Genomic DNA, 23,999 nt, shown 5'->3' with positions numbered 1-23,999 from the left:
TACTTATTTAGCAGTCTATGTAGTGGGTTTGACATTTATCAGAGGGCTGCTGTGTGAGAGAAATCGAAATGAATGTGGATTATATTTTAGCAGTTCAGAGTCTGTTCTTCACTGATGAGTAAGAGCACTCTGGTTTTCTCTGGAGGAGCACCTCTCTGATATGTGCATCTCTGGGTTGGTGTCTTTCAGGGCACCTGTTCTACCAGCCACAGGTGAGCATTATGCCCACTTCCAGGTCATGGTAGCCTCTTTCCTGGATTCTGAGTCTTTGGGTGTAGTATGAACCAGAGGTATCTGTGGCACTCACTCACTCTTGCCCAGAATTGAGGACCATCAATTCGCTCCTGCTGTATTGGTTTCCCAGAATAACTGGGTGCCATCCCTCTTTGAACCTGGTTTTCTGCCCTGTGTCCTTCCTCTCTTCAATAAAAATGGGTTTTTTGGTTTCTTTTGTTTCCTGCTAAAGCTTAGGAGAGTGAATTTCTATCTCCTATTACTGAAGGGTCTTTAACTGATAAATTGCTGCTGGGGAGTAGCAGATAAGTAACAAAAGAGGCTTTATTCCCGAGGCAAGAAGAAAATCAGATTCATGTCACATTCCAACATGGAAACTTCAGCCCATAGTATGAAGTAGCATTATTGCTTGTGTATACCAAGAACCTTGTGACCCCTGATGATAAGATTCTGGGAACACCAAAGGCTACTGCCATGGAAGGGTTTGTTTGTTTGTTTTAAAGTTTTTTTTAAGGATTTTATTTATTTATTCATAGAGATGCAGAGAGAGAGAGAGAGAGAGGCAGAGACACAGGCAGAGGGAGAAGCAGGCCCCATGCAGGGAGCCCGACTTGGGACTCGATCCAGGGTCTCCAGATCACGCCCCGGGCTGCAGGCGGCGCTAAACCGCTGCGCCACCGGGGCTGCCCGGGTTTTTAATTTATGAGTAAATCTGACATAGGAGATGGGATGGCTACTTCTGTTCACTCTTAAACCCAACAATGACAGATGTGAGGCTCTGAAATCTCATCCCAAGGAAAAGCATTAACTGTGACATTGCTAAATTCACATCTACTTCACATGCTTGCTAATCCTTTATATGAACATATATTGATCTAGAAAAAGTAGTTTGTTGACAGTTCATGTGGGGAGATCTGACAGAAGTCCGAACTCAACTGGGCAGACACCTGAGAAACTGCTGGATGCTCTTCACTCAGAAACACGTAGCTTAGGGGATCCCTGGGTGGCGCAGCGGTTTAGTGCCTGCCTTTGGCCCAGGGCGATCCTGGAGTCCCAGGATTGAGTTCCGCGTCAGGCTCCCTGCATGGAGCCTGCTTCTCCCTCTGCCTGTGTCTCTGCCTCTCTCTCTCTCTCTCTCTCTATCATGAATAAATAAATAAAATCTTAAAAAAAAAAAACCACATGTAGCTTAGGTGTTGCCAGCTCTCAGGTCAAATACAACTTATTTGTATGGACAGAAGCCAAGAAGTCTTTATGTTTTTAAATGGTTGCAAAAAGATCAAAACTACCTCACCAATTGAGAATATTATTTGAGAGCAGCCCAGGTGGCTCAGCGGTTTAGTGTCACCTTCAGCCCAGGGCCTGATCCTGGAAACCCGGGGTCCAGTCCCACGTCGAGCTCCCTTCATGGCTCCTGCTTCTCTCCCTCTGCCTCTCTTCCTCTTCCTCTGCCTCTCTCTCTCTCTCTCTCTCTCTCTGTCTCTCATGAATTTAAAAAAATAAAAAATAAAAATCTTTAAAAAAATCCAAAGGTTTTTAAAATATATATATTATTTGAACTTCAAATTTTAGCATCCGCCAATCAAGTTTTATTGGAACATAGGGGGACATTGTGTATTGTCTAGTGGCTTTTGCACTAACTACAATGACAGAGTTGTGGTCCTGCTGTTGCCCAGGAAATGTGCCACACCCTAATGTGGAGCCCCTTACCCTCTCTGAAAAAGTGGACCACGCCTTACAGGAGGCAGCTCATTCTGCCAACACCTCGGGGCTCATTACTACCAACTCTGTGCCCAAATTTCTTAGAAGGATCCCATTTATTGGGTGAGGTCTCACCCTAATTATCTCATTTTCACTTGATTATCTCTGTAAAGATCCTATTCCTAACTAACTTCACAGCCTGAGGTGCTGGGGGCTAGAATCCAATACATCCTTTTTGAACAGGTGTAATTAAACATCTAAGTTTGCCCCCTTGCACTCCCATCCATGTCCTTTCACATGCAAAATACACTCACCCCAGCCCAACAAGCCCAGAAGGCTTCATTCTTCCAAGCATCAGTTCCAAAATCCCAAAATATCATCTAAATCATAGGTGTATGAGATGGGTATGCTTCATCCTGGGGCAATATTCCTCTCCATTTGGGAATGTGTGAAACCAGACAGGTTACCTGCTTCCAAAATAGAATGATCAGACAGGCATAAAGTAGACTCTCCCATCCCAAAAGGGAGAAATCAGGACAAAGGGTTGTGAGTCTCAAGCAAGTCAAAACCTAAGGGCAAATTCCATTAGAGTTTAATAAGGCCTTGGCCAAATGCTCTGACTATGAGCCCACTGGGGGGTGGCCCTGCCCCTCATCCTGGATGGTAGACAAATCTCTGAAATTGAAAGATGGCTTAACCCTCTGAGACCAAGGAGGTGGCTCTACCCTCGGGTTCATTCTTCCTTTCTCTTTAGGGTTGGCCTGTATGCACATCTGAGTTCTGCTGGCCTATTTCCTGCCTGTAGAATCCTGGACATCCAAAGACTTGTCTGTCCCCTCCAGTCCAAGTTGGTAGCATTTCTGCCGAGATGGTTGACACCTAATCTCTTTTTCTGTCCAGAGCATGCTTTTTCACTTTTTGTAATATGGATAATCTGAGAGTCTTCCAAGTTTTCAAAATCTAGTTCCTTTATACTTAACAATTCATTTTTCAGTTTATCTCTCTGCCCTCTCATATATTGTACTGTTAGCAGCAAGAAGTCAGGCCATGCCTTCAGCACTGCTTGAAATCTGTTCAGCTGAACATTCCAGTTCATTATAAGTTTTTTTTACAATAAAACACAGTTTAGCCAAGTTTTCTGTCACTTTATTGCAAAAATCATGTTTTCCTCCAGTTTTCAATAACCTGTTGTTCACTTCTCTCTGACACCTCATCAGAAGTACCTCTGAAGCATTTCTACCAACAGTATCTTCAGGGCAAGCCAGGCTTTCATATCAGGTGCCTCAAAACTCCCATCCTCTACCACATCCAAACCCTCTTCCACACTTTTAGGTATTTGCTACAGCAGCACCCTATTTTCCAGTACAGAAATCCTTATTCGTTTGCTAGGCTGCCATTACAAAGTACTCCAAAATTAGTGTTTTAAATAACAGCTGCTTACTGTATTACAGTTGCAGAGGCCAGAAGTCTGACATCACGGCACCAGCAGACTTGGTTCTCTCTCAGGTCGCTCACTCTCTTTGACTTGTAGATGTTCATCCCTTTGTCTCCACATTTTCTCTCACTGTGTGTCTATATTTGTGTCCAATTTCCCCTGCCCTTTCATTAAAGATTTTATTTATTTGAGGGAGTGGGCATATACAAGTTGTTAGGGGCCAAGTGAGAAGGAGAAGCAGAGTCCCCAATGAGCAGGGAGCTCAACATGAGGCTTGATCCCAGGACCCCGAGATCATGACTCAAGCTGAAGACAGATGCTTCACTGACTGAGCCACTCAGGTGCCGTGAAATTTTTGTAAGGATACCAGTCATACAGGCTTACGGCCCATCCCAATAACCTCACTTAAACGTGATTATCTCCATAGACTCTATCTCTAAATAAGGTCCCATCCTGGGGTGTGTGGGTTGGGATCCCAACATCTCTCATGCAAGGATACAATCAGCCCATAACAACAAGGAAATAGTTTGAACACTATAATCCTTGACCTAACACACCTCTATGGAGCACTCCACCCAACTATGGCAGAATGTACATGTTTTCAAGTGTGCAGGGAATATACAGTGTAGACCAAGGGACAGGTCACAGAACAGACGTCAAAAATTTAATGATGGGGTCTTGTCAAAAGGATACTGCAGCCAGCTTAACACTGGCCAAATCTGGAATAGAGCATCCAAATAAATAATGGTAGTAGGTTATTACCAAAATAATAAAATAAGTCCATGGATCCATATTGATATAAATATGTAAATATATAAACAAAGAGAAGGGAAAATTCTTCAAAGTAAAATATCACTTAATACATAAGAAAAATCACCACTTGGTAGCCAGCACAGTAATACTTGTGTTAGGCAAGAATCACCCATGAATGCTAAAATTAGGTGGGTGAAAGGGTTATAAAGGAATATTTAATTAATCTTAAAACATCTTCCCATGAGATACTTATTAATTACAATTGGGAAAATAACTTTACAAAAGAGAAATATGGCATTTACCACCTTAATTAAGCAATCAAAATTATTGCTATTATAGGTACAAATAAATACGGAATTCTCAATAGGATCTCTGAGAAAGACACATCACTTCTTTAGTATTCCTGCCAAAAATGCATAACCTGAATCTAAATCAGGACACATGAATCTAGCAAACCCAGGTTGAGAACCATTCAGCATGAAAACGGCACTTTTAAAAAATGTTGAGGTCTGCTTCTCCCTCTGCTTATGTCTCTGCCTCTCTCTCTCTCTCTCTCTCTCTCTGTGTGTGACTATCATAAATAAATAAAAATTTAAAAAAAAATGTTGAGGTCATGAGAGACCAAAAGGCTGGTCCAGTTTAAAGGTAACTAAACAGGGGTGCCTGGTTGCTCAGAGCCCCATGTGTGTAGTAGAGTTTACCTAAAATAATTAATTTTTTTTTTTTTTTAATTTTTATTTATTTATGATAGTCACAGAGAGAGAGAGAGAGGCACAGGCAGAGGGAGAAGCAGGCTCCATGCACCAGGAGCCCGACGTGGGATTCGATCCAGGGTCTCCAGGATCGCGCCCCGGGCCAAAGGCAGGCGCCAAACCGCTGCGCCACCCAGGGATCCCTAAAATAATTAATTAATTAATTAATTAATCTTTAATTTAGAGGTAACTAAAGATACATAAAATTGGATGCTGAATCCAAGTTTTGCTTCTTGGACTTTATTAGCACTACTGATGGAACTTGAATAAGTTCTGTGTATTTGATAAAAGTATTGCATGTAGGTTCACTTCCTCAATTTGATAACTTACTATGGTTAGATAATAGCATAAGCTTCTTAGAGATATTCTCTGCAGTGTGCGGAGCATAGAGGAGTTATGTCTGCAACTCATGCTTCTACCTTTCAAGAGAAGTATGTTCTTTTATAGAGAAAGCAGACATGGTAAAATGTCAACATCTGGGGAATATAGGTAAAGTGTATTTAGGAATCTTACTATTCTGTAAATTCTGTAATTCTGTGATTTTTTTCGACTTTTCACTAGTTTCAAATCATTTCTAAATAGTTAAATGAAAAATTATTTTAGCAAGGTCATCAGATATCAGGTCAATATATTCAAATTAATTCTTTTTCTACATACCAGAAAAACTTTGTGAAATGAGATTTAACAAAATGAATCCATTTTCAAAAGAATGAAAATACAAAAAAAATTGTGGTATGGGAACTGTTCAGTATCATGATATGGGTTGTTGATACATGAGCCTACACATATGATAAAAGAATAAAATGTTTAATACATGAACAGTGTAAATGAAACAAATCTTAAGGATTGTGGACTGTACTGCGATGTACTGTAGTTTTGCAAAACGTTAACATTGGGGTAAACTGGGCAAAGTATAAGGATCTCTATTATTTTTTACACTACAGGTGAAATTTACAATTCTCTCAATAGAAGTTTCAATTAAAACAAGAAATCTAACAGAGATGTAAAAGGGGAATGAATAAACTATTATAATAGTAAATGGGATATTATGTATTATGACATAAACTACAGCTGAATAAACCATATGTTCAAGCCCTAGATATATAATACTGTTGAAGGTAAAAATCAAGTGGAATTACATATTATTTAGGCAGGCATGTATCTGTGATAAAATGATGAAACAGAAAAAGCAAGAGAACAATAACCAGAATATTCAGGATGGCATCTGCGTCTGTGGAGGAGCAGCAAATAAAGGCTGCAAATTACTTGTAATTTCCTGTTTAATTTCCTATTTCTCAGACTGGGTGACAGATTTTCGAACATTCATGAGAAAGTACTTGTAACTAATGTGAGATGAAAAGAGGACATAAATACAATTTAGAAGGGGATCCCTGGGTGGCTCAGTGGTTTAGCACCTGCCTTTGGCCCAGGGCGCGGTCCTGGAGTCCTGGGATCGAGTCCTGCGTCAGGCTCCTGGCATGGAGCCTGCTTCTCCCTCCTCTGTGTCTCTGCCTCTCTCTCTCTATGTCTATCATAAATAATAAATAAATATATATTAAAGATATAATTTAGAATTTTAAAAATTATAGGAGAATAAGGATAACCATGTACCACTAAATATGAAAGATTAGATAAAATTTCTCAATTTTCTTGCAAGTTATACATGACCAAAATAGACCAAAGAGAAAAAGCAAGACTGAATAAATCAGTAACAAATATGGAAATTGAATTGTAGTCCAAAATTTCCCTTGATGGAATTGTAGCAAGCTTGGATTATTGAACAGTAAAATTTTGCCAAACATTAAAGAACTTGCTCATCATTATGTTATACAAGCAGTGTTATAAAATTTTAAAAGGATAGATTACTCCCAAATTCATTTTATAATCCTAGTAAAAACTTCATACAAAAACTGGCTAGAGACTATAGAAAAATAATAATTATAGGCTAATCTAATAGATGAAAATTTTCTTGGTAAAATGGAATCCAGGTTTCTTTCCCCACATATTTGTGTATGTCTGTCTAGGTTGAACTATATGAAATTGATGTAGGAACAAGTTAGGGGTAGATGGGGCTAGGCAGGGAAAGATAAAGGAAAGGGCCAAAGTCAGGTGCCTAGCAATCTGTGGGCTCCCATAAACCCCAAGGACACGGAAAGGCCCAGAGTCAGGATTCTACCCATCCCAAGAAAACAGAGATATAGCAGCAGAAACAGAAAAAAACAAAACAAAACAAAACCCTGGCTTCCCAGCTCCTAGCTCCAAAATGTTAGGGAGTATCTCCCTTTGATGGTTACTAAGAAACTCACCAGACCACAAAGACATAAGTGTTATCAATAGTTCTGGCTCAAACCAAGACTGCACAAGAATCTCAAGGCCACAAGCTTCCTAGTCAGTTCTCAATAAAAGACTACCACTAAAAGCCCTCAGTGTCGATCCTGTCAGGACCCCTCTCACTTCTGAGAGCTTTCTATCTTTGCTTAATAAACTTCTATCTCTTTACTCACTCTATTGTTCGTGAGATTCATTCTTTAACTTTGTGAGACAAGAATCTAGCTCTCCCGTATCAAAATTACTCATAATTGGCCATTTTTGACATATGTGGTGGGGTTTGCTGTCCTTTTTTTTTTTATTTTTTATGATAGTCACACACACACACACACACACACAGAGAGAGAGGCAGAGACACAGGCAGAGGGAGAAGCAGGCTCCATGCACCGGGAGCCCGACATGGGATTCGATTCCGGGTCTCCAGCATCGCGCCCTGGGTCAAAGGCAGGTGCCAAACCGCTGCGCCACCCAGGGATCCCTGGGTTTTGCTTTCCAAAGATGGCTGTAGCCAAGAGCCAGCCCCTCCTCACCTCCTCTTCCACATTGTGGCTGTACACTCTTCCCACTGAAGGTCCTGTTTGCTAGTGGTCACTGGAAGCAGCAGAATGTGGTGAAGGGCTGCTGCATGCTCTCCTCTACACGTGCGCACACCCACACAGACACACAGGCACACACAGATGCACACACAGAGACACACATGCACAAACACACACAAAGAGATGCACACACACACAGGCACAAATACCCACACACAGGCACACACAGATGCACACACAGAGACACACATGCACAAACACACACAAAGAGATGCACACACAGACACACAGGCACAAATACCCACACACAGGCACAAACACCACAAAGGCCATGCAGCTTCTGCTGCCCTAGCTGGAACACTTGCTGCCATGTGGCCAGTCTCTCAGGCTGTGGTGCTGGGGAGGCGCCTACATAGGTTCTGAGGCTACAGGAAGAGAAAGAGATGCCCGTCCAGCCCCCATATGCTCCAGTGCCATCTTCCCAGCTGCACCCACCAGCCAAACAACATTACATGAGACACCCTGAACCAGAACTGCCCAGCCAAACCTGAAAGCCTGACCCAAGAGAACCATGAGAGAGACTCATTTTTGTTGTTATGTATGCTCAGGTTTTTGTGGTGACATTTTAGGAAGCAGTTGTGATCAGAATAGAAATTTGGCCTGGGAGTGGGGTCCTACTAGCTTTGGCACTGGGCAGTGTGCTGAATCTAGAAGATTCCTTTTTTTTTTTTTTTTTAAAGATTTTATTTATTTATTCATGATAGTCACACAGAGAGAGACACAGAGGCAGAGACACAGGCAGAGGGAGAAGCAGGCTCCACGCAGGGAGCCCGACGTGGGACTCGATCCCGGGTCTCCAGGACCGCGCCCCAGGCCAAAGGCAGGCGCCAAACCGCTGCGCCACCCAGGGATCCCATGAATCTGGAAGATTCCTGAGGAAGCTATTGGTGAAAACCTGAAGGGCTCTTGGAAAGGGTATTAGAAGAACCTAGAGGTCATCAAAGAGATTGTTGGTGAGAGCTGGACAGAACAGGAGAAAAGTGTTACATGGGGAAAGGAGGTAAAGGCAGACAAGTTATCAATGTTGCCATCTAATGTAAATGAAAGATAAAAAAAACCTACCTAATGCCCTCAAAGGAAATAACCCAGTTTTCCAGGCACAGTGCTTGGGTTCAACCTGGTTTTTTCTCACTACTTTTAATAAAATTTGAGAGCAGAGAGAGGAACTAAAAACAGAACAATTCTTCCTCAGAAGAGCTGTTAAGTGGCCCAGTCTTTCTGCTAGTAAAGTGTCTCCAAACTAAGAAATGCCCTCACGGACTATAAAACCCTTAGGTAAGATTTCAGAGAGATTTAAGGGGTACCTCATGAACCCCTCCAGACAAAAAAAAAATGCTTTCTGAGGACTTCAGGGGCTGCCTCTGTGGACCCTCAAACAACAGATCTTCTAAGTCACGCTGTGGCCTCACAGCAGGCTCCCTGCCCACAGCAGAGGCAACCTTATCTCTAAGAGACTTGGGGGGATGTGGCTTTTGTCTAATTGTTACATAAAAAGCCCACAAAGTTTTCCCCTGCAACAACACTTATATAATTACCAAACTCCTCCTCCGCCCAGGCGCCCCTGGGGGAGAATAATTTTGAAGAAAATTTCATACAACCTTAATTCCCAAGAATATTTTCCATCACTTGAAGTTGGAGACATGCTAATTATAGAGTTAACATGAGTGTTGGGAGTGCTTAATAAAAAAAGAAAAAGGTGGGGATCCCTGGGTGGCGCAGCGGTTTGGTGCCTGCCTTTGGCCCAGGGCGCGATCCTGGAGACCCGGGATCGAATCCCACGTCAGGCTCCCGGTGCATGGAGCCTGCTTCTCCCTCTGCCTGTGTCTCTGCCTCGCTCTCTGTGTGACTATCACAAATAAATAAAAATTAAAAAAAAAAAAAAAAAGAAAAAGATGAAATTGCAAAGTGCGTAGAAAGAAAAACCCAGGACAAAAATTTATATGTCTCAGTGTAGTGTTTACAGTAAAAAATGAAAAAAAAAGCTAACTGTAAACTGAAAAACAGTATAAACACACACACACACACTACAGGGTTTTGAACAGTGATAAAACTTGGACTGAAAAGGACCAAACTACAAACTAAAAAGAGATCTTTGGACTCAACTTTTTGGAGGAGCGAGGCTGAGGTCACTTGCAAACAGGATCACTTCCTATGAATAAGGAAAGATGATGACTCAGATGGCAGAACCAAGATCCAAAAGGTGCTGCCAAGAGCTAGGAAGAACCCCAAGAGAACAGGACCAGTTGGTACCTGGTAACATGCATGCAGTGGGATTTAGGAATTTCTATGGACCAGTGACTGCTGTGTGGGGATCCTCTTGTCTCCAGCGCTGAACAGGAGTATCCGTAGCAGTTTTCCTGTGTGTGGCCCACGGTTGTATTTTGGGTGAAAAGATGGAAATACTCTCATTTAACCTTAATTTCCTTAGGTGTGCATCTCCAAATACAGCCACACTGGAGTTAGGATTTCAACAAAGGAATTTTGGAAGCACACAAATATTCAGTCCATAGCACATTTATTAGCCAGTAAGAAAATACACCAGGGAAAGAAAACTCATGTTCATAATATCAATAGGAATGATAAGCCTTTTAGGAATACCTCTGATACGAGGTTGGAAACTATCTAGGAATAGGTCTCTTAACTTACATAAACGGGGCAACTGGGTGGCTCTGTTGGTTAAGCACTGGACTCTTGATTTCAGCTCAGGTCATGATCTCAGGGTCCTGGGATGGAGTCCTGCATCGGGCTCCGTGCTCAACAGGGAGTCTGCTTCTCCCTCTCCCTACACTCTCTTTCTCTCTCTCAAATAAATAAAATCTTTTTTAAAAATTAAAAAACCATAAAATCTTAATTTTTTAAAAAATTGAAAAGTTCAAAGATATACTACATTGATGGAGTAAATGTAATAAAATACTAATATTTACAAAATATACATTTAATATAATTCCAGTCAAAACAATAAAAGCATTTTCTTTCTTGAAACGAGACAGATCTTAACATGAAAAAGAAAGTTTACAGGTCTCAAACTGTCCAAGACAATCATGAACAAGCACAGTTAGAAGAGCTTTCCCTTCTACAAGAGGTTTCTATTTCAGCTAGAATAACAAAACAATGATATTCATACAGTGATAGACTAAAGGTGATGGAACAGAAAGTATCCCAGAAAGAATACCTGGACACATGGAAATTTAGGATATAAAAGAAACAAATTCATACATATTGAAGAAAGAATGGGAGATTTGATACTTGGCAGTATGGGCTGGATTGTGTCCCCGCCTCCAAACTCCTGAAGTCCTAACCCCAGCACCTTAGGAAGTGGCTGTATTTGAAACAGTGGCTTTAAAGAGAAAATGAAGGTAAAATAGAGTTATAGAGATGACCTCAATCTGAAACGACTGGTGTCCTTATAAGAGAAGGAGATTAGGACACAGACGCACACAGAGGAATGACCATGTGAGGAAATAGCCACCTACAAGCCAAGGAGAGAGTCCCTGGAAGAAACCACATATGCCAACACCTTGATCTCACACTTATCATGTTCAAAATGTTGACAAAACAAATTTGTTTACCCCACCCAGTCTGTGGTACTTTGTTATGGCAGTCCTAATGTTCCCAGTGCAGGAGTTGGCACTGTGTGAATGGAGGTCTGGTTCCTGGATTCCCCATGGAAGATTTACATGAGGATCTTCTCACAGATAAAGACAGCCCAATGGCGGGAAGTACCAGGCCCCAAGCAGCGTAGACAGTACTGTCCCCGGAAGGGAGAGCAGGCAGGTCCAGAGGGCAGCTGAACCAGGGTCAGGACTGTCTTTTCATGTTTTGTGTAGGACATGAAGATTTTGGTTCTATAGGGTTCTAGGTCATCCTCCCCCGCAGGGGAGGTAAGGTGGAGGAGCTGAAGCCACCTTGCATAGGTATTATAATAACTGTAGCGGTCATCCTGGGGGCAGAAGTAGAAGAGGAGAGCACAAGTTTGTAACTGTGGCTCTCTGTCTGCCAGCCCCAGGGCATTAGAAGGCACAAGGCCAAGATGTTGAAAACCACAAGATTAGGAAGCTGTGCCCTCAGCCTTCTACTGTGTGACCTGTTTATCACCACCCCCCCCCGCCCCCCGTCTGCCTACTCTATCCTAGCAAACCAATATACTTGGGATTAGGAAATTAGCTTCCCATTTGGAAACAAAATGAGATTAGATCAATACTTCACACTATATGCATACACACAACTCCAGAAAGATTAAAACTTAAATGTCAAAGCAAAATGCTAATGTATTATTAGACAATAATACAAGGAAATATTTTACGATACCAAGATGGAGAAAGATGTCTTTTTTTTTCTCTTTCAAGAGAAAGGTTTCTTAACAAAACACCTAAGAAAACCATAAACGAAAATCTAGATATATTTTATAATGCCAAAACTAAAATCTGGGGCGCCTAGTGGCTCAGACAGTGAAGCATCGGCCTCTGGCTCAGGTCATGATCCCAGAGTCCTGAGATCCAGCCCCTTGTCAGGTTCCCTGATCAGTGGGGGCTCTGCTTCTCCCTCTGCAGCTCCCCCTGCTGTTCCCTCCGCTCATTCTCACTCTCTCTCTCTCCCTCAAATGAATAAATAAAATCTTTCTTCTTCTTTTTTTTAATTTTTATTGATTTATGAGAATAAATAAAATCTTTAAAGAAAAAAACTAAACTAAAATCTAAGGGACCAACATTTTTAGTTTTATTTATTTCAAAAGACGTTTAAAAATTTTATTTGAGAGAGAGAGAGAGAGAGCATGAGTGGGAGGGGGGTAGAGGGAGAAGCAGGCTCCCCGCTGAGCAGGGAGCTCTATATTGGGCTGGATCCCAGAACCCTGAGATCATGACCTGAGCCGAGGGCAAACACTCAACCAACTAAGCCACCCAGGACCAATATTTTTATAAACAAAGTTCATAGACAAGGAATAAACAAAAAAATTAAAACATGCTGTGTATTGTGGATTAGTAAATAATATACATTCAACTCCATGAATTTAGTAGAAAAAGTTAACCTGACAGAAAAATAAGCAAAGGATAATTGACAATCTATGAAATAAAACCCCACTCATGGGAAATATATATACTTCAGCAGTAATCACCAAAATACATTACCAATATGTTCTGCATTTCAAATACTACTCCAATTTTTAAAATCCCAGTCTCAGGTATCCATATCCTGTCATGAAGTCCTCCTGATGTTCCAATATTAAGCAGCACACCAGCTTTATAATTAATGTCTATATTTTAAATGTTAAATCAGCAAATGATTTTTTTTCCTAATTTGTTATTTTTAAAAGCTCTAGAATGCATTTCTAGGTCTAAAATGTTTCATTCCGGATGCCTGGGTGGTTCAGTGGTTGAGCATCTGCCTTCCCTTCAGGTCATGATCCCGGGGTCATGGGATCGAGTCCTTTATCAGGCTCCTCACAGGGAACGTGCTTCTCCCTCTGCTTGTGTCTCTCATGAATAAATAAATAAAATCTTAAAAATAAGGAATAAAATGTTTCATCTTATTGAGGTGATTATATTTTCCCTTTGACTTACTGATGGGGAATATTAACCAATATCCCGAGGTATCACCAGCTCCTCTGTTGATAATTTCTTAGGATTTCAGGGCTGGTCGTCATGTTCAGGTTTTGTCTGAGTCAAACCATGTCGATTTGGGTCTTTATCTAACATTCCTCCTCCTATTTCCTCTGGAAGTTTTATATGTAAGAACTTTCCAATCATTCGATGTTCGGAAGAATTCCCTGGAAACCCAGTGATAGCTGGTTTTTGCAGAGTCTCTGGAATTGTCTTCATTTGTATCCATGAGGTGGTTTTCTGCTCACTTGAGTCAAACCTGACACTTGCACTCCGGGGAATTCAGCCGTTCTCACGTTTTCCTGCTAACTCCGATCGACTTAACGTAAATGGACCAATATTGTTTGTATTTCCTCAACTGAATTCATAAACCTGTTGTCTTTTCTTTATTTCTTCCTTTTTATCACGTACTGGTGGGTCCGGGGTCCTGGTCTGGGGCAATCCTAACACCCCACCCCTCCCCACCCCTCCCCACCCCGCGTTTCCCGCAGGCGCGCGTCCCCGCCCCCGCTCCCGGGCGGGCGAGGTCCCAGAGACCCCCGCTCCTCGGACGCCGGGACGCCTGCGTGCCGCGAAGCCTTCTGGGAAATGTAGTTCGAAGGCGGCTTCCTGGTGTGAAACTGAGCCCCCGAAAAAAGAAAAAAGAAGACGGCAACAACAAAGGCGTCTTTCTCTCGCGCACGCGTACTCGCAGTGGCACGGCCACTGACGCCCTCGGGTTGCGCCCTTCTTTGTCCTTCGCCTCCAAGCGAGAGGCGAGTGTGGGCGTTCCGCGCGCGTGCCCGCGTGCCCGTGCGCGCCCCCCCGGCTCCGCCGCAGTCGGATCCGGATTCCGCGGACCCCCAGGCAGCGCACGGAGGCCGGTGGACCTGGAGGCCGTGAGGGCGGGGGCCGCTGGGCCGGGTCACGTGTCTTCTGGGCCTGCGCGGCCGACGGCGGAGGCCTGGGGTGGGTCCCGGCGTTGCTGCGAGTTCGGGGTCGGGTTTCCCCCGGGCGGGCGGTTGGGGGGCGTGCGGGGGTCTCGGGGGGGCGGGGTGTCGGCGCGGGTCCGGGAGGCCCTTCCCCCTGCCCCCCAGTCCCGAGGCCTCTGGGCCCCGCTCCGGGCTGTGGCGGTCGTGGGGGGGCGGTGCGTAGGGGCCGCGGGTCGGCCTTGGGGGCCCCTTCCCTGCGGCCCCCTGCGGCCCGGCCGCCCTGTCGCCACCGTGGGTGTTAGCGGTGTGTGCGGCCGCGGCTGCTCTGGGCAGAGGTCCTGCTCTGGTTTGGGTCGTCTCCTCCCCACCCCACGTGGACGCCCCACTCAACGATTTCGGGGTCTCGGGTTCATCGCCTGGAAGTGAGGGCGTGAAGACAAAGGATTTTCTTTTCCCCCCCGGTTCTTCTGATGTTTCTTGTCATTAAAACATTTATTACATAATTACTGTTTACTTTGGTTCAGCTAGGTGTGGTGGACTGAAATCCGCTTGCCTGCTGTGTTCTTGGGTTAAGGACTTTAACACTATATATACATATATATATATATATATTTTTTTTTAAAGATTTATTTGAGGGAGAGAGCATAAGCAGGAGGAGGGAAGAGAAGGGAAGGCAGAGGGAAAAGCAGGGAGCTGAGGCAGGGCTGGATCCCAGGATCTCAAGATCATGACCTGAGCCACCCAGGTGTCTCCTTTTTTTTTTTTTGTCTCCTCTTTTTTATAAAGTTAAAACCTGTTCACTGCAGTCAGTTTAGAGCAACTTGGTAAATAGACTCCAATGAAAATCTTTCATGGTCTGTCACCAGGAGCTAGTTACTGTTAACATTGGTCCATTTTTTGTAGTCGCTTTATAGTTTTAGTACACCTTATATTTCCTTAAAAAAGCAAAATTGGAGTATGCTGCTTAAAGCCATTATGATGTATCCTATATATCTTTCCTTACAGTGGACTATATTTTGTTCTTGCAGGGAGTTTTTCAGCTGCCACTAAGAACATATTTTTCTTTTGTTTTGTTTGTCTTTTTGGTTTGTTTTTAAGTAGGCTCCACACCCAGTGTGGAGACAAGGGTGGGTCTTGAACTCACCCCCCTGAGATTGAGACCTGAGCAAAGATCAGGAGTCCGGCACTTATCCAACTGAACCACCCAGGCACCTTCTTCCTTTGTCTTTATTCCTAGTCTGCTATGGTGCTGATATTTGTGGACAGGGGATTGGATGGCACCACTACTGAAACTTAAACAGAGGCTCTGGAGGCCTTTGCCCACTCCTGTGGAGGGGCTGTGACTGCAGATCTCCAGGGACACTAAATGAGACTGGTGGCCCAGAAGTGCCATTTCATAGGGGTGTCATCGATGTTGGGCAAGTTGCTGAACATCTGTGCCTTATCACTTCATCATGGGTGCCCGATGCATTAAGACAATATGATGATGAATATGTTATAGTAAGGAAGTAAATGTTACTTTTTGTTATCCTCTACCTTTCCCCTGAAATTCCTTTGGAACTTGATGCTGCGTAGAACTACGGGAGGATGATGAAGGTTGCCCCTTTGTGCTGAAGACAAATGGGAGAGCAGTCACAGAAGTTGCCAAGGTAGGCAGAGCAGTCGGGTTAGATTGGGCCCATCCTACTTTGAGGAGCTTAGGCTTCATTTGCTGAGCAGACACGTGGAAGATAACCTCAAAACTTTTAACTTTCAAAGCCAACCTTCAAAAACACATTTGTTTAAATTAGAATAAGATTGAGTCAACATTTTTCTGAATAACAAATATTCGAAATCCTACCACACTGATGGTTTGTCATACCTTGTTCACCTGAAATTCTCAATTCTATGTGATTTCTGTAGTAAGTCTACATCTTTTTTTTTTAGCTCCTTGGAGAGGGAATCAGGGAGGGACAAAGGTGGGGGGGGGAGAGAGTCTCAGGCAGACTAGACTCCCTGCCGAGGACAGAGCCCAACTCAGGGCTCGATTCTGATTCCAGGGGATCCTGAGATCACAAACTGAGCCTAGACTCAGAGTCAGATGCTCAACTGACAGAGCCCCCAGGTGCCCCATGAGTACACATCATTTTAACATGACAGGAGTTTTCTACTCTTGGTAAGTTCTCATTGAAACCCAAGTAAACTTCACTGAATAGTCTGACAACAATTCCACAGGAAATACTAAAGTCACTTTGTGAATTTGGCTGTCTGCCTAAGGAAATGGCTTGAATGATAAGCATCATTTTATTTGTCACAAGGCCAGAATTTTTATTATGTGAAATGAAGTGAAAGCAGATATAATGCAAAGCAAATGACATTTGTTGTAGGTATAATTTACTGGTTTGTGGTGTGTGTGTGTTTGGGGGTGAGGGGATAAATCTTAAAAAAAGAAATACAAAATAATGAACTACTTTTGTGTAATGTGTGAGATACAAAACTAGCTTTATTTTCCTTTAGGTATTAATCATTTCTGTTCATTAAAAAATCCAGTTTTACTTGTGACTTTGAAATGCCATATTTATTGCATACTAAATTTTACTTATTTTATGGAGACGGTGTCAAATGTGTTTTTAATTATTTGATTTTATAATACATGTTACTGTTACATGAATGTGTACACCTTGATTATTTTATATTTCTTTTAAAGATTTATTTATTTGGGAGTGCCGTGCGAGTTGGGGGGAGGGGAAGAGGGAGAGAATCTTTAAGTAGACTCCTCACTGCGCTGAGATCATGACCTGAGCCAAAATAAAGAGTCCGTTTAACCAACTGAGTCACCCAGGCACCGCAGTTATTTTGTATTTCTAAAGTGTCAAAGCTATTCTTGAAACTTTTTTTTTCCAGATGAATCTTAGAATTGCTTATTAAAGAAGCATACCTTTTCCAGGTATGATTGCAGTAGACTTAAAGATATAAATCATTTGGGGCTAACTTACTTCCACTGTGAAGTCTTCATATCCCTGAGCAAGACCAGATTATACATTTATGAAGCCTATTTTTGTAGTCCCTGTTGGTGGTTTTAGTTTGTTTCATATGGGTCTTACATGCCTCTTGTCCACTTATATTCCTGCGTAATTTCTATGTTTTTTTCTTTTAGAGTAGATTTTATTTTCTACCTTTTAATTGTTTTATATGAAGATGCTGTGGATATCAGAGAAGTATATTTATTGACTTGGAAAGATGCTCTTTGCACAGTAGGGGGAAAAAAGAAACCAAGTGGTTTTAAAAATACTTATATTTTTGTTAAAATTATCCAAATGGGGGATGCCTGGGTGGCTCAGTGGTTGAGCGTCTGCCTTCAGCTCAGGGCATGATCCCAGAGTCCTGGGATCGAGTCCCACATCAGGGTCTTTGCAGGAAGCCTGCTTCTCCCTCTACCTATGTCTCTGCCTCTCTGTGTATGTGTCTCTAATGGATAATAAAGTCTTTAAAAAAAAGTATATCTAAATGGTTTTCCCATCTCCTAAGAAAGATTGTGGTGTGGTGATAGAGGTAATAGTTGTTCCTTATTTATTTATTTATTTTTAAAGATGTTCTTTATTTATTCATGAGAGACACACAGAGAGAGGCAGAGACACAGTCAGAGGGAGAAGCAGGCTCCCTGTGGGTAGCCTGATGCAGGACTTGGTTCCAGGACCGTAGGATCATGACCTGAGCCAAAAGTGGACCCTCAGCCACTGAGCCACCCAGGCACCCCTTATTTCTTATGTAGCTTGAATACATTTCTGAATTTTGCCATCATTTTTCACTGTTGCAATAATGATTATAGCTAAAACTTGTGTAGTGCTCATGTATGTCAGCTCCTGTATTAAGATGCATGTATTTTCACTATTAAAGATGTAAAGACATTGTCATTTCTTGTTCTGAGCTGGTGCTGAAGTTTGAATCATGACATGAAAGGGAAGAGCTTTCTTTTTAACTACTGTCCTTTGGTATGATTTGGGGACAGCAGGCCGTTCATCATTTGTGTTTCTGTGGAAATACGGTGACTGAATGTGTGCACGGATATAAGAGCTAATTCGAGGATGTATGGTGTGTGTCTGCGTAAGTACACACACCACATGATTTTAGTAGTAAGTGCCTCGAATGTAGCAAGAAAGAAAAACAGTATTCCCGTTCTGCTCCCAAATACCTATGTAGTCAGGGGCACACTGAGTCACTCTAAAGACTTCTGCTTGCTTTGAGTAAGGTGGGGATTATGTTAAATGCCCCCTGGGTTCTCTGTGAGGGTCAATTTATAAAGTGCTTAGTATTTTCCCTTAATTAGAGAAAGCATTCATATCTTAGCTGTTATTACAAGGAATAATCTTTTCCTTTTATTATTTCATATATTCCTCAGAATCTCACTGATAAATGGACCCAAAGGTCCACTTTATCCTCACAATTTTAGCAAGTGAAAAAAGGAGGCTTAAAAGCCAAGAAAGGAGCATGAGTATGGAGTGCCATTACAGTGATTAAAGCATAATTTTCCTGAAATCCACAACTGCTCTGTGTCCAACAATATATCTTTAAACACATAATCCAAATATCAACAGGATTAACAAGGTAACATTTACCAATTTATAATCTTATTGGGAGATTTTAACATATTTCCATCAGAAATTGATTGAGCTGGCAGACATAAATTAAGAGGTTTATAGAAGACTTTTGTAGGGAGCTGTGGCTCATAAAGATGAAGTTAGTCTGTTTTTGCCCAAAGCTATGTAGCCTGTGAAGGGGAAAGCTGATTGAAACTCAATTCTGTTTTTTTTTTTTTAAGATTTTATTCATGAGAGAGAGAGAGAGGGGCGGAGACATAGAGGGAGAAGCAGGCTCTTCATAGGGAGCCTGATGCAGGACTTAATCCTGGGACCTGGGATCACGGTTTGAGCCAAAGGTAGACGTTCAACTGCTGAGCCACCCAGGCATCCCTCAAATCTGTTCTAATACAAACCATTTAAACTCTCCAAAATTCCAAATGCCAAAAATAGACTTGTACTTCATTGCGCCTGTTAAAGTAATTTATCCTGCAGTGTCCAGAGTGAGCGGTGAATGGATATCAGAATTACTTTATTTCTGATACTTCTTTATCTGTCTGCCAGATCATAGACTTCTGTTCTTTTTTTGCACTATATCCTGTTCCTATCCCTGGATAGCCCTAGTTCAGTTATATAGATACACAGATGAGGGATGCCTGGGTGGCTCAGTGGCTGAGTGCCTATCTTTGGCTCAGGGTGTGATCCCGGAGTCCTGGGATTGAGTCCCACATCAGGCTCCCTGTGGGGAGTCTGCTTCTCCCTCTGCTTATGTCTCTGCCTCTCTCTCTTTTTTTTTTTTTTTAATGATAGTCACAGAGAGAGAGAGAGGCAGAGACATAGGCAGAGGGAGAAGCAGGCCCCATGCACCGGGAGCCCGATGTGGGATTCTATCCCGGGTCTCCAGGATCACGCCCTGGGCCAAAGGCAGGCGCCAAACCGCTGCGCCACCCAGGGATCCCTGTCTCTGCCTCTCTGTGTCTCTCTCATGAATGAATAAACAAAACCTTTTAAAAAAAAAAAAGAAAAGAAACACAGATGATTGTGAATTCCTCGTTCCTAGCAAGAGTTCCCAGGTCTTAGGTGTGGTGTGAATATCCAATTAAAGTACCTTTGGGGCAGCCCCGGTGGTGCAGCGGTTTAGCGCCGCCTGCAGCCCAGGGCATGATCCTGGAGACCCTGGATCAAGTCCCGCCTCAGGCTCTTTGTATAATGCCTGCTTCTCCCTCTGCCTGTGTCTCTGCCTCTCTCTCTCTCTCTCTCTCTCTCTCTGTCTCTGTGAATAAATAAATAAAATCTTTAAAAAAATAAAATAAAATAAAGTACCTTTGTTCCTAAGTCCACAGATCCTGGATACTCAAGCGAGCCTGCTCATGTGACACAGTAAAGGCACTCTTGGAGCCAGGAACCTGTTCATGGTGTGAAAGACCTGGCCACGGCCTCATAGTGGCCTCATAGAGGCTCAGGGTGGGGCAGATCTCAGATGTGCTACTCATCTTGCACAGGCAACAGAAAATGACCATGTTACAGGTGAGGTGATTGTTTCTTCTCCATTATTTTCCAGGGGATTAGAAGAGGTATGTATATCTTCTAATGAAAAATAAAAGTATAACTTAAGAAATCAGGGGAAAATAGCCTCAGAATAGAAGATCCAGATTGTTACCCAAACTGGAGCAGTTAGAATGATGGTGAGGTCAGGGGTGCCAACTCGCTGCACAGTGGAAAATCCATCCCCCCAAACTGAACTACTGACAGCTTAGTGTTGACTGGAAGCCTTACCAGTCACAGGTGATTAGTGCATATTGTGTATGTATATTATATGCTGTGTTTAAGATAAAGCTAGAGAAAAGAAAATGTTACTAAAATCATAAGGAAAATACATTTTAGTACTATACTGTATTTATTGAAAAAATCCACATGTAATGGCCTTGCACAGTTCATAACTGTGACGTTCCAAGGCCAACTTTATTAACTATAGGGTCTTGAGAAGGTCTTAGGATTTGAATTTTTGTTGTTGTTGTTGTTAGAGAGTGTGAGCAGGGGTGAGCTAGGGTAGGATAGAGGCGCAGAGGCAGAGGGAATCTTAGCAGACTCCATACCTGGCATGGAGCCCCACGTAGGGCTCAGTGTCACAATCCTGAGATTGTGAGCTGAGCTGAAATCAAGAGCCACATGCTGGGATCCCTGGGTGGTGCAGCGGTTTGGCGCCTGCCTTTGGCCCAGGGTGTGATCCTGGAGACCCGGGATCGAATCCCACATCAGGCTCCTGGTGCATGGAGCCTGCTTCTCCCTCTGCCTATATCTCTGCCTCTCTCTCCTTCTCTCTCTGTGACTATCATAAATAAATAAAAATTAAAAAAAAAAAAAAAAGAGCCACATGCTTCACCAACTGAGCCACCCACGTGTTCCCTGAATTTTTATAAGCTACAGTGTCTACATAATTAATTTTTTTTAATTTTTATTTATTTATGATAGTCACACAGAGAGAGAGAGAGGCAGAGACATAGGCAGAGGGAGAAGCAGGCTCCATGCACCGGGAGCCTGACGTGGGATTCGATCCCGGGTCTCCAGGATTGCGCCCTGGGCCAAAGGCAGGCGCCAAACCGCTGCGCCACCCAGGGATCCCTACATAATTAATTTGAGCTGCAATCCTGGTTTTCAGATTTTTAGCAGTTGTAATAAGTAATGTTTCTTTGACTTGCGTTTTCCAAAGGAAAAAGTAAATTAGTTCATAGAAAGGAAACATTTCTTGGTCATTCTTTGATGAAGTCTTTGAATAAATAATAGAATGTGGATAATGCCCTCAGAGAAATGTAGTAAATCTGTGGGTCTTATGGTCATTTTGCAGTTTTCCAGAGAGTGACCGAAGGTGAAAATGCCAAAGCACAGCTTAGTAATCACAATTTATGTATTCACCTCTTTAATCATGCAGCAGAATTCACATATGGAAAAGTACATAAAATGTAAAAGTGCAGCTTAATGAATCATTACCAACTGCATACCCATGAAGCCACCATTTGGGTCAAGGAGAACATTCTGAGCCCAGATGAGGTTGGTCCCACGTGTGCCCCTGCCAATCACAGCATCTCCTACTGACCAGGGAGTTGGACCATGACTGTTGTGACTATTTCCGTGCTAGTTTCTAGTTTTACTGCTAAGTGTTTCTTTTTTTTTTTTTTTTTAAAGATTTTATTTATTTATTCATGACCGAGAGAGGCAGAGACACAGGTAGAGGGAGAAGCAGGTTCCATGCAGGGAACCCGACATGGGACTCGATCCTGGGTCTCCAGGATCACCCCCCCCCCCCCCCCCGGCCAAAGACGGCACTAAACTGCTGGGCCACCGGGGCTGCCCTAAGTGTTCCTTTGTAACTATGGCGGTTCGGTGTCATTGGCTGTGGTATGTACTAATGTGTTTTGTTTCTTTCATGTCACTTTTTGTTTGAGATTCCTTCAGTTGCAGCCTTCTCTCCAGTGAAGGCAGCTTCTTAGTTAGTATCCCCAAATTCAGTCTATGTTCAGATTTCCAGTTGTCTCATAAAATCTGCAGATTGTTTGACCTTCCTTTGCCTCAGAATCTGGTGAAGTTCATACAGTGTAATTAGTTGATCTGGCCCTCTCATGCCCCTCTTTACCTGTTGGCTCTTTGTTCTAGTCCCATTTAATTGAAGAGGCCAGGTGATTTATCTTGTCATCTCCTATTTTTGGGGTTTTGCTGGTGTGTTCTCTGTCTCCTGTCACATGTAGATTTAGAGCTGTGCTGTACAGTGCAGAAGGCACTGGCCACATCAGCTGTTTAAATTGATTCAATCCAGCCCTAGTTATGCTATCCATGTTTCAAGTGGTCAGGAGCCATGGATTAGCACAGATAAAGAATATCTGATCCGATTCAAGTGTGACCTTTTTTGCAAGAGTATTTCAGAGGTTTTGGTCTGTAGTCTTTCAGGCGGCGACTCTGGTCTGCTTGCTCCTCCTTGTTACGCCAAGAACCTTCTATGGCTCTTGCTTTGATGGATGAGGCATTTCAGTAGGGGCTACTGAATGATGCCCTGCTTCTCTCTCTTTTAAATGAAGTATTGGGCAGCCTCAGTGGTCCAGCAGTTTAGCGCCACCTTCAGCCCAGGGCATGATCCTGGAGACCCAGGATCAGGCTCCCTGCATGGAGCCTGTTTCTCCCTCTGCCTTTGTCTCTGCCTCTCTCTCTCTCTTTCTGTGTCTCTCATGAATAAATAAAATCTTTAAAAATAAAATAAATGAAATATTGCTTTGTCACATGGTAACTTATGTCAGGGCTTAGCTTGTAAATTTTCTGTCCCAGATCTGCAATTAGTCATTTCTACAGTAAATGATATTTTAAATTTTATGTATAAATTTTTAAAATTTTGTTGCCAAAACATGGAAGTATACTAGGTTTTTACCCTAGTATCCAGGAACTTCTTAAGTCTGCTTATCAATTCTAATAATTTTCTTAGATTTGATCTGATTTTCTATGTTCATAAAAATACCAGCAGTACTTTTTTTCTTAGTAAAAAGAAAATCTGCTAAATTCCTGGTTTGCCAAGATTTTTTTTTTTTTTTTTTTTTTTTTAAGTAAAGCTCTAGGGACGCCTGCTTGGGTGGCTCAGCAGTTGAGCACCTTTGGCTCAGGGTGTGATCCTGGGATTCTGGGATTGAGTCCCACATTGGACTCCCTACAGGGAGCCTGCTTCTCCCTTTGCATGTGTGTCTGCCTCTCTGTCACTCATGAATAAATAAATCTATAAAAAAATAAATAAAGTAAAGCTTTAACCCAATGTGGGGCTTGAACTCACGATCCCAAGATCAAGAGTTGTGTACTCTGCCAAATGAGCTGGTCCGGTGCCCCTGCCAAGACTTTTTATAACAAATAACTTAATACTTTTCAGTTTTTTTTTTTCTTTTTTCTTCTGCTTGTCCTTTTTCATACTATTATCTTCCTTCCTTGTAAAATCTAGTGCTTCTTTTTGGTAATTTAAACAAGCTTTTTAACACCTTAGTTCAGTTTTTTTCTGTTGTTCTCATGTATGTTCTTTTAATTTGCAAATGTGCTTTATCTGTATCTTTTGAGGTGATTATATGTCTCACTCTGTTAGGATAGCAAATATCTTTTTTTTTTTTTTTT

The 23,999-nt window shown here is 42.5% G+C and overlaps 1 protein-coding gene across 15 annotated transcripts in view; it reads left to right on the top strand.

Moving 5' to 3' along the window:
* The window catches only part of LOC140619103 (uncharacterized), a 65,074-nt gene that overhangs the window by 25,625 nt on the left and 15,450 nt on the right, over nt 1–23,999 (top strand). For 8 of the 15 annotated variants that reach the window (XM_072801962.1, XM_072801960.1, XM_072801961.1 and 5 more), the window contains one exon: nt 15,883–15,956. In XM_072801962.1, coding sequence (XP_072658063.1) covers nt 15,883–15,956 — 74 coding nt within the window. Of the gene's footprint in view, nt 1–14,075; nt 14,345–15,882; nt 15,957–16,346; nt 16,463–18,752; nt 18,892–20,199; nt 20,438–21,782; nt 21,912–23,999 lie in introns of those variants that run through there. The other 7 variants (XM_072801965.1, XM_072801968.1, XM_072801967.1 and 4 more) reach the window with 7 other exon arrangements.

The sequence above is a fragment of the Canis lupus genome, chromosome 27 (genome assembly GCF_048164855.1).
Source record: "Canis lupus baileyi chromosome 27, mCanLup2.hap1, whole genome shotgun sequence".
Taxonomy (NCBI): domain Eukaryota; kingdom Metazoa; phylum Chordata; class Mammalia; order Carnivora; family Canidae; genus Canis; species Canis lupus.
The sequence above is the reverse complement of the archived record's forward strand: the minus strand, read 5'-3'. Positions and strand labels throughout refer to the sequence as shown.